This window comes from Nelumbo lutea, chromosome 2 (genome assembly GCF_056320005.1).
Source record: "Nelumbo lutea isolate HS-2025 chromosome 2, American lotus-T2T, whole genome shotgun sequence".
Classification (NCBI taxonomy): Eukaryota; Viridiplantae; Streptophyta; class Magnoliopsida; order Proteales; family Nelumbonaceae; genus Nelumbo; species Nelumbo lutea.
Genome location: NC_142685.1, coordinates 58,217,914 through 58,228,685, shown reverse-complemented (window position 1 = coordinate 58,228,685; position 10,772 = coordinate 58,217,914). Strand labels below are relative to the sequence as shown.

At 34.1% G+C, this 10,772-nt stretch overlaps 1 protein-coding gene across 1 annotated transcript in view; it reads left to right on the top strand.

Moving 5' to 3' along the window:
• The first annotated feature begins 7,221 nt into the window (after positions 1–7,221).
• LOC148870949 (ras-related protein RABC2a-like) overlaps positions 7,222–10,772 on the top strand; it is a 36,681-nt gene continuing 33,130 nt past the window's right edge. Inside the window, exons 1-2 of the mRNA XM_088968726.1 lie at positions 7,222–8,112; positions 10,640–10,708. Coding sequence (XP_088824852.1) covers positions 7,980–8,112; positions 10,640–10,708 — 202 coding nt within the window. The 5' untranslated portion in view covers positions 7,222–7,979. The remainder of the gene's footprint in view (positions 8,113–10,639; positions 10,709–10,772) is intronic.

Below are 10,772 nucleotides of genomic sequence, written 5' to 3'. Positions count from 1 at the left end.
ATTTGATCCAATTATAAATTGATTAAATTTTGATTGTCTTTGGATCAAATTTTGATTCAAAATCAAATAAACAAATATCATTTACAATCCTAGACAATATTTTACCCATGAAATTCTAAGGGGTCATTTGATATTCGCTGAAATAATTAAATTAAATGATTCATTACCTCATAATGTAATGGCACGTGCTATGCATTTATATAAGTAAGGGTTAGATATAAATTAACGTTATATAATTAAATTTGACTTTTATGACTTACAGTTTTGCACAAAAACCAAATAGTATATATATATATATATATATATATATATATATATTGATTTTAGCATGAAACCCTTTATTTTCTTATATTTTTCCAACTGTGTTATGTGTCATTTTAGTTTAATGTGGAGTTTAGGCTCTAATGAGTAAATGAGTAAACCTATGTGTTTATAGCTCAATTAGCCCCTTTTTGTTGATATTTTCTCATCCTTGGTTGGAGTTTATGGAGTTTTAATCTTTTCTATTATTTTAATTTGTTATGGGGTTGAGGTTTTCTTACCTTTTTCTGAATCTCCTTGTGTGTTGGTGGCTTGTGTTTGAATTAGTTATTTTTAGTGCTTTGGTTCCTCTCTTTCTTCTTGTTCATTGCATTTTCATAGTAATGTATATCTTCATTTTTAGTGTTTTGGTGCATGGTTTTAAAACCAGACAGTTGGACCAGAAAAATCGGGAATTGGTTAGGTGATCGGTTCCGTTTTTACCCCAGAACCGTTATTTTCCCCCAAACCATTGATTTGGTTAGCAAATCACTGACCTGGGCAATTGAACCATTCAACGGTTTGGCCATTTTTTATTTTTTTTAAATTTTCTAAATTTTTTAAAATTTTCATCAGAACAGGTCGTCTGTTCAATTCGAACGATCCGATTGTTTAACCCAAAAATCGAACCCATGACTGATTCGTTGTTCGATTCAACTTTAAAAACCTTGCTTTGCTGTTATTTTGCACTACTTTTTGAAGTAGGGATTGTTGTTATTGATTTCTGGTTAGGTAGTGATTTGTTTTGTTGTTCCTTCTTGGTGGGTGCTCGAATCAGCTTCAGTGGCCAATGAACATTTTGTGTCTGAAGTCTGAAGCATGGCATATGAATTTAATTTTTTTTCATCTGAGGCTAAAGTTCAAGGCTAAGTGTGTCTCTAAAATACCCACACTGGTTAGTAATTCCCCCCAATGGTGTTGGTGGTGGCATGTTGTTGATGTTGCTATGTCTTATAATAAGAGTTAGAGTTATAAAGGGTTTAATATGTTGGTTAATCATTTGTAAGTGGAAATAAGCAATGGGGGCATTTGGTCAAATCTTAAATTGGATAAGAATTGAATCTCTAAAAGATTGGATAGAATTCTTGTATAAAAAATTTCCCAACTAATTAGTTAAATTAGGTTTTAGGTGGGGCTTTGATCATCAACTGATGTTATTATATCCTGATCCAAAGTAGAGTCAAAGAACTAAACTTTTTGATTTTATGAAATGTGGTTGGAATGGACATTAAGTAACAAGGATTGGTATGAGATTATACTTGAGAAGTATCTTAAGAGATAGAATTGGAATAATTTTGGAGTTCATTCCAAATTGAAACAAATTGAAGATCATTTGGTGGTTTAAAAATTGATGTCTTATTCCAATTCTTGAAAATCAAAATTACCCAAATTGAGTAGGAAAGATTTAGGATTCTTAATGGAATTAAATCATTTTGGGAACAAAAAATCTAGACAATTGTGGCTAAATTGTGAAGATAAAAATACTCAGTCTTTTATTTAGCTACGGTTGCTAGATAGAAGAAAAATAGAATTGAATGGATTAGAATTGAGGAGGGAAATTGGGTTAACTCTCACTGAAGTATAGCTGAGGTGTTTGTCGATTAATAACAAGATTTGTCCTCAAAACAAGGAAATAGCAATTGAAAATAAGGCAATCAACTTATTTACTCTTGCCAGATTTTATAGTAATAACCTAATTTTGAATGCTATACCTCTAATTTAAAGAAGTGTAGGGGTTGTTATTAGGGGTGAGCAAAAAAAAACCAAAAAATTGAACCGATCGAAAAATCAGTTAATCGAACCGGTCGATTTGGTTTTAGTTCGGTGATTTTAAAAAACTGAAGGTACCGGTTCAGTTTTAGTTAACTAATTTAAAAAACCAACGGTTAATTGAACCAACCAGTATACATGTTTTTGTATATCTTTTTTATATATTTATGTATATAATATATTTATAATATATTATATATTATTTATTGTTTAAAATATAATAGTATATATATATAATTTTTTATTATATATTTATAGTAAATATTATAAAGTCAAAAAAACTTAAAAACTGATCAACTGGTTAACCAACTGGTTTTGGTTTGGTTCTGATTATCGGTTTTCCAAAAACTGGTACTACCGGTTCGGTCCAAAGAAAAGGTCCACGGTTCGGTAGCACCCCTAGTTGTTATGAGTCTTAGAAGCCTAAAGGCCCCGGGCTTAATGGTATTCCAACTACTGTATTTCAAAATTTTTGAAATGAATTGAGTTCTTATATTTTTCTACTTGTTTGTAAACTCTTCCAAAATGAGATAATCCTCAAGAGACTGAATCACACTTTTCTTATTCTCATCCACAAGAGTCAAAATCAAGTAAAGGTTCAAAACATTAGCCCTATTATTTTTTATAATGTGATTTATAAAATTCTTGAGAGCACGTAGTTAATAGGATAAAGGATATTCTTGATAAATGCATCTCACCCTTTCATGTGACTTTTGTGCCTAGTAGGCAATTAGTTAATAATACTCATTGTAAAAAGAAATTGTTCATTATATGAATAAGAAAAAGATAAGTAGGGACCTATGGATCTTAAACTTGACATGTCCAAAGTGTATGATAGGGTTTGTTGGCAATATTTGATGTTTGTCTTTGAAAGCTCTAGGTTTTAATCAAGAATTATGTGAGATGAAACCCCATTTTCTTTTTTAATCGAGAAGGGTTTGCATTTTTAATTTGTCTCCGCTATTTTGTTTTTGTATTTTAAGTAATGAAACCCCAATAAGTTTTTTTTTTTTTTTTTTTTTCAAATAGAGGTTTGAGCTAATGAGACCCTTTGCCTCTTTATCTATTTATCATTGCTATGAAAGGATTGGCAAGGCTTATTTTGAGAATTAGATATACAAATTTCTCGATTGATGTTTGCAAATGATATTTTAATTTTTAGGAGAACTTTCAAATCTCTACCAAGTATTTAGGTATCCCTCCATCTTGGTGTAAAAATAATAATTTTGTATTAGGATATGTTGTAGATAAATTTAAGAATAAATTTATTAGAATGGGCCTTGAAACACTTAGGCTTTGGGTGGGCCTTGAAAAAGCTTGAGCTTGAATCTTAGAATATAAGGTATGTGTGCCAATGTTGTTGCACGTAGAATAATCTAGTAAGGGTTCCGATTAACATGGTTGAAGATCACTTAAATATTACAAGCACCCCAAAGCTGCCACAAGATGGCTACTAGTTTCAATAAATCAATCATCTGCATTTCACCTACAAAGTAGAGATGAATCCAAGACCGAAGCCATTCGGTAAACTTCCTTGGGTGATGAAGGTCAATTCGAATTACCACATTAGCTTTGAACTAGACTAGTTTCACAAGAGGGCATAGAAGAAATAAGTTATCTACCAAAATAATGCAATTATTTTTCTGTTTCATTTTTAAGTATCCCTCCTATTCTTGACAAGCTCGGATTTCTCAAATCAAATTGAGTCGAGGAAACAACATTAGATGGGCCAAAGCTTGCAAGCTAACACCTAGATTTGAACTATAACCCTCCTTCAGTACTTACTTTATACCATCCTTGATCCAAAAAGCTCCTGAAAAAAAAAAAAAGAAGGTCAACTGATTGCTTACAATGGGCAATCACACCAATCTGTCAACATTCTATTCAGTTTGTCTACAAAATCTTCATCATCTCCTTCACTTGCCTATGAAAGATAGTAAGAGGTTCAGTAAGAGAAATGATGGCATCACTACTGACAACTTCCTAACCTTTCAAACTGTCCATAGTAAAATAAGGGTCTCTCTGGTTCACAGTTGAAATTGGATTTAGAATTGCCTATTCCCCCGCTTGTTCCGTCTAGACGGGAATTGGAATTGGATTCCATAACATATGCATGACTCCCAAGGGGGGTTGGCATTAAGTAAAGAGAAATAAGGTTTGGAGGGTTTTAAGTCATTTGTCTTTTTTTTTTTTTTCTTTTTTGTTGATTGGAATTAGATTTTTATTTCCAAGGGGGGAGGTCGGAATGGCCATTCCCTCAAATGGGGGAATACCATTCCGCCAGAAATGGGAATCAGAATCCTATTCTTGCAAACCAAATAACTGGTATCATAATGGGCCATTCCAATTCTGATTCTAGAACACTATTCTTGCAAACCAAACAGGCCCTAAATGATGCCAAGAGAAACTCCATCTTGTCGATGCAAAAATTATCTATGAAATAAATCCAGTTAATTAATTGTGAACTGAACGAGCTATCTTCTCTTCATAGCTTTGTGGATCCTTCAGTTTTTTTGTGGAATCTTCCTGAAACAAGTTTTGTGAAGGTCAACACTGATGACAGTTTTATCAGAACAAGGATGGGTAGTTATGGTTTTGTGATCAGATCTGACACTGGGTCTTTTTTGGATGGGAAATCAAGGCCTTGTAAAGCTACTTCTCCTTTATATGCTGAATTGTATGCAATTCATGAAAGTTGTTTTTGACTGCCACCCAGATGTATGCAACTATCACTAACTTTTCTGCTGCTGCTTTTGACTGCCACCCAGATGTTTGGCATATTTTGGATGATATTTACAGATTGTGCAGTTACTCCATAATGTATTAAAAGGGAGGCTAACAAGCAAGCCCATTTGATGGCCAAACTGGGAGTGACAAGTCAAGATACCTTGCATTGCTGGAGATTCCACCTTTAGAAATCCAGGATGCCATGTCTGTGGACTTTGATGCTTCTTCGTTTCGTCCTCCATAGAGAGGTTATTTTTTCTGTCTTTTTGTGTGTGTGTGTGTTTTGTGGTTTCAGTCTCTTTGATCCTTTTCAGTTGAATGAAATCTTTTAGTTACCAAAAAAAAGAGCGAGCTATATTCAGCATCCATGTCAACCCTATTAACATGGAAACTATCAAACCATATGTATCGAGCATGATCACAATACCAAAATGCATGCAAAATAGATTTACTATCTTTACAACTTTGTCCCCTTCATTTTTGTCCAGCATCTGAATCACTCGGTGTAAAGGTTGTATAGGACCCAAAACTCGGAGATCTGAAATTGACCCTGGGCTGAACCTCATTCTCCCTGTTTTATTTGTATAGGCCTCGGTAAATGTGAAATTGATGATATCTCTTCTTTGTCTTCTTTTGAGTCAAAGTGTCAATGTTGGTCTTGAATTAACAAATTAGTGAAGATTGAGATGCCTTGTAAGCTTTGGAATTTGGATTTTAATCGGCCATTTCTAAGTGTCAATTTATAGCTTGGTCTGACTGACTATTTCAACCTGTTTTGTTTTTTTGGGTGGACTGTCCCTAGCTAGCTCTTTTAAAGCCTTTCAATACGAGTCTTGTCACTTTTGCAGGAGATGATCTTTTGTGCACATGGGCGCTATTTTAATATTACCTCAATTGTACAACACTTGAATTACATCATTAAACGGTGGTCTTCTCATCCTTAAATATTAAAATTATTCAAGTTGGTAATTAAATAAATTAACCATTTATTAAATTGTTTATGTTAAATTACATTCACAATCCAACCAGAATGTTTTGATTGTAATAGTTACGTATTTGAATACTTTAAGACAAACCAGGATGTATGGGCTCTAGATGAAAGAATGCTTTGAAACTTAAAACTAGACCTATACAGAAAACTGTAGTCATATTTGATGAAAAATTCATAAAGTTGAAACTAAGCTTACATGAGTAAAAAATCAACTTTCTAATGAAGCTATTAAAACCCTCCAAACGAAATCTTATAAGAAATTAGAGACCCCAAAACCAATTATTTGAAGTTTATCTTGTTGATTTGTATAATGCAACCCACTAAAGCTTGAACAGTTGAGGAATTTACATTGGCGCCTCACAGCACATCCCAACTATAAATTGGGAACATTTCCCAATGATAAGTATGAGATATATTCTTAATAATACACACTAAGATGTGCATGTGAGGCGCTGATGTGATATTGCAGTTGAGACCCTTTATAAATGGGTCCAAATACCAGCTCGAGTTTTTTAAAGGTCATTTATTTAAAACACCCCTATAATTTTATGAATTTATTAAAACCTACCCTATAATTTACATTTTATTAAAATATCCCCTATAATTTGCAATCAATTTGTTTAATTGAACTTCCATAAGATAAAAGTGAAAAATGACAGTTTTGACACTAACATACATTGGAATAAATTTAATCAAATGAAAATATCATTCTGCCCCTAATAAGATAAGTACAACCATTCCATTTGGCTGTATTTGGTCAATTTTATTTTTTATACAAAAAAATATCACGGATACTAGAAACAAGCATAAACCCATGCCCTTGAACATTTTTCACTCCGTATAAATGATCATGTTATTATTTTCAAGTGGTAAAATAAATAATTCTTAATAAAAGGTAATTAAATAAATAGGTTGCAAATTATAGGAATGCATTTTGGTAGACTATAAATTAAGTTTAAGTAAATCCATAAAATTATAGGGGGTGTCTAAATTATCCCTTCTTTTAATCAATACTATCTTATTTGAAATGGATACATAACAGAACATACCCTACACTATTATTCACTCAAAAGTCAAAAACCACCTTCTCAAGATACAAAGTGATGCGATGATAAAAAATGCAAAAGCCAGAAGGGAAAGGACGTGATATTGCTTTTCTTTTTCTTGTTATTGTTATTACTTATTAGCTTTTACACATGTGGAGTTTTGGCTTTTGGGCTACCTAACTAGGCCAAGGCTTCTATAAAAAACAAGCCAAAAGGCTCCACAGATGTAAAAAGCCAATAACTAGCACTGTCACGTCGTTTTATTTCTCCAGTTTGTATTTATTAACACAACGACATCAACCCATTCAAAGATGGTCAAATACCATTCCCAAGCTTGAATCCTTCCACATATCTATAATACTAGACGTGTCAAGAGATTGGATTTACATGCTTGACTCGTCAACCATCTGATTCTCTCTCCTCCCCATGCAAGGAAATATTTCCATATCTTGATATAAGATCCATTCCATCGTCAGAACAGCTGTTTATGTTTAGTGTAATAACTCAGTTTTGGTGGTGAGTGTGAAGTCGGTTGGCCCCTCTCACACTAAATCAAGTGTTTGTGTTTGCTTGAATTCCAAACAAAGTAAAATAAACAAACGAAATTGGATTTATGGAGTAATAAAAGGGACGTTCAAACAACAAAAGCAAAACCCACAAGAGGTTTTGCTTTGGACATTGGAGTTTTGAGCTCCACTCATGGCCTCTCCTTTTTTATGCCATTTACTAATAATTGGTTAGAGGGATCTCTCCATTCCGGTCCAGCCGGATGGAGGAAAAGAAAAGAATACCGTTTGTCTGCTGTTTTCTCGGTGTTTGATTTTGGAATCTATCTCCCGTTTTCTGTCTGACAGACACACATTACAGTACACCACATTGCCATTGCCAATTCCTTTGTTTAATTTTCTTTCCTTCTTCAGGGCCGGCCAGCCCTTCTTCACCACCAAGAGAGGAGCCCCACACGGCACCACCCACAAAAGCAGAGGCAATTTCGTTTTGTCCTCTCTCATTTCTTTTCCCTCTTACTGTAGTTCCTTAAAACTGACGAAGGGAGGATAAGGTGGTTAGGGGGTGGGTTGATCAGACACAGAGAGAGAGGGAGAGTGAGACCCAGAAGGAGATATTGGAGATATTTGTTTTGATAAATGGGTTCTTCATCTGGGAACAATTATGATTATTCATTCAAAATCTTGTTGATCGGTGACTCTGGTGTCGGCAAGAGCAGTCTACTCGTCAGTTTCATCTCCAACCATGTTAATGATCTCTCCCCCACCATCGGTACGGTTTCGTTTTGTTAACAAAATAAAAATGCTTTTAAACTTAATGGATTCAAATTTCTATGGTTATCTACTATTTCTGCATGGAAGACTGATTTTTTTCTTTTCTTTTCTTTTTTTTTTTTTTTTCTAAATCCAATTCTTGCATGAAGTGGTGGTCTACTATTTTGCTTCCAAAGAGTAAAAACCCTCTTGTTGGGTGATGGGTGCATGATTTCTACAATAATTGTTAATAGTATAATCATAATAAGAAAAAGAAAAGATTTTTTTACTGTAGCAGTTGCAGAAAGGGCCAAATTTTCATACAGAAACTTTCATTCAATTTGTCAGGATTGACTAACCATTGGCTTTTCCTGATGTAGTCTCAATTTGATGCTAATTTGAGAAGCTTGAAAGATTGAGGTGCCCATAAGTACCGACTTTTCTGCCCATTTCTAAGTCCGATTCCATTTCCTAGTTTCACTTCAGTATTTCTAACCTACGGTATGTCTGGTCCAAAGGTTGAGGGGGAAGTATACATGATTTGCGTCATTGGGTAACTTTTTTCTTTTTTCTTTTTCCAGTCTAGCAAATACTTTAAGAGTTTTGGTAAGAAATTTACAGTTTTGTGGAGAAGTTGAAAACCAGGGGGATAGTCTTTGGTTTCTTATTTTTCTGGTTTCGGGAATTCAGCATTCTGAAGTCTAATAACGTGAACTTCTTTTCAAACTGGGAGTCTTAATGATGGGTGATTGGCACTTACTGCACTCAGCTCTGTCTTTTTATATACTTACTGGAAAAGAGAAGTGAGTAGTGCACACTGATTAAGAAATAAGAAAACCTTTTCAACCTCTACATTGGTAATTGGTAAGAGGCCAGTATTCTTATTTTCCAAGGTTCACATAAACAGCAATATGGGCATATTTTAAAGGATATGATATAGAGCTGTTTCAAAGGATATGGGATCGAAAGGAAGAAAGTTATACACAAGTTCTAGTCTGTCAGGACTCTGGAGTGAAGCTATAAAATGTACATATGGTATTGTTAAGTAGAGGGTAACCATTAACCATGCTTACATGACTCAAGAAGCACTCTGTGGCACATGGGTGTTATGTGTATCTGGTAACTTTGTTTGTTTTTGTATTGGGTTCAAAACGTGTTCCACTCCTTAAGTGACTAGAACAGGAAATTGGTTGAACATCCTAGGTTAATTAGTAGCCATAAACAAAAAATTGAAAAGGAAAAAGAGACAATAAATGAGGACTTCATTGGAAATTTCTTACGGCCCAGTGTCTTTACGCCATGGCGTGTTTGATGGGAAGGATACTTTAAGGTCGACATGTCAAGTACTCTAGTGTATCCTTTGGTCATATTACAATTGGAAGAAGCTTGATTTAGTGTTTGCTATTTTTTTCTTATCTCAATGAGAATTCTTGTTTTCCTTCTGAAAATATCTTCTACTTCTTTGTAGTTCTTGTGAGTAGTGGGATAACAAATGATGTGGCTAGAAAGTGATAATCCCTCTTAGATGGGCTGGGTTGTCTGTTGCTTCCGTTGTTGTGTTTCTCTGTTCGTCCTATGAGAGATAAAGACATGTGGATCTTTTCTGGTGAAGGCACAATGAAGATTAATCTCTGTCTGACTTGCTTTGCAAAGTAGGGGTGCAACTTTTCTGGATTAGGGTTGGAATTTTGTCGAAGTTTCAATGGGCCCAACCCAAAGCCTGGGCCCTAAACAGTGTAAACTATTAGATCGGACCAACCCGATTTGCACCCTTATTGCAAAGCACTGCTTGATCTTCACAGTGAAGATCCATGTTTCTTTATATTATGGTGCAAATAGAAAAGCACAGAGGAGAATGCAACAAATGATTTTCTCAAGAAAAAAACAAAAAGAATGTAACAGATGATCTGATCTCCTCTTGGGTTATTAAGATGGCTTTCATGTCTCAATGGGTAGGTCTCTCTGCATAGTATCCTGTTGGATATGTATGGTATTAAATGTTAGGTTGTTTAAAGAGCTCTGAACTAATGTATGACATTAACAGCTACAGAAATCCTGCATGCAACATTTGAAGGTCTACTGCTACTTTGTTGCTTGATTTTCACTGCCAAAGGGATTGACATTACTTCTGAAGAAACCAGCCCTTTTCTATGTTAAACTTCTGCTGATTTATTATTCTCCCTAGTTAATCACTATGGATTTCCATCAAAAGAAAGTTAATTGCTATGAATATTAGCTCCATTTTCTGGACAAAATGTGAACATGCACAAAAGTTAAAAAAATGTGAATGGTCAAAATGTTTTCTTTTTCTGAAAACAATAGTCTCAATAGGATAAACATGTTCTTGAATTTAAGTATATCAATGTTTTTTCCTTTCTTTTTCTCAAAGTAATAGTTTCAATAGAATAAAAATAGTTTTCTCCCTTCATAGTGTAAACTTTTATTTTGTAACTGATTATTATATAACCAAGTCTTTTTGTGATTGTATTTTTGCTTATCTGCCTGATTTTCCATTGAGATTTTCATCTTGTGCAAACCATGTCCAGGTGTGGATTTTAAGATCAAGATGCTCACAATTGATGGGAAAAGATTGAAGCTGACAATATGGGACACAGGTAATGGATGAAAGTAATTATTTTATCCACAGTTAGTTCAGTTCAATGGCTATTTGTAGCAGCT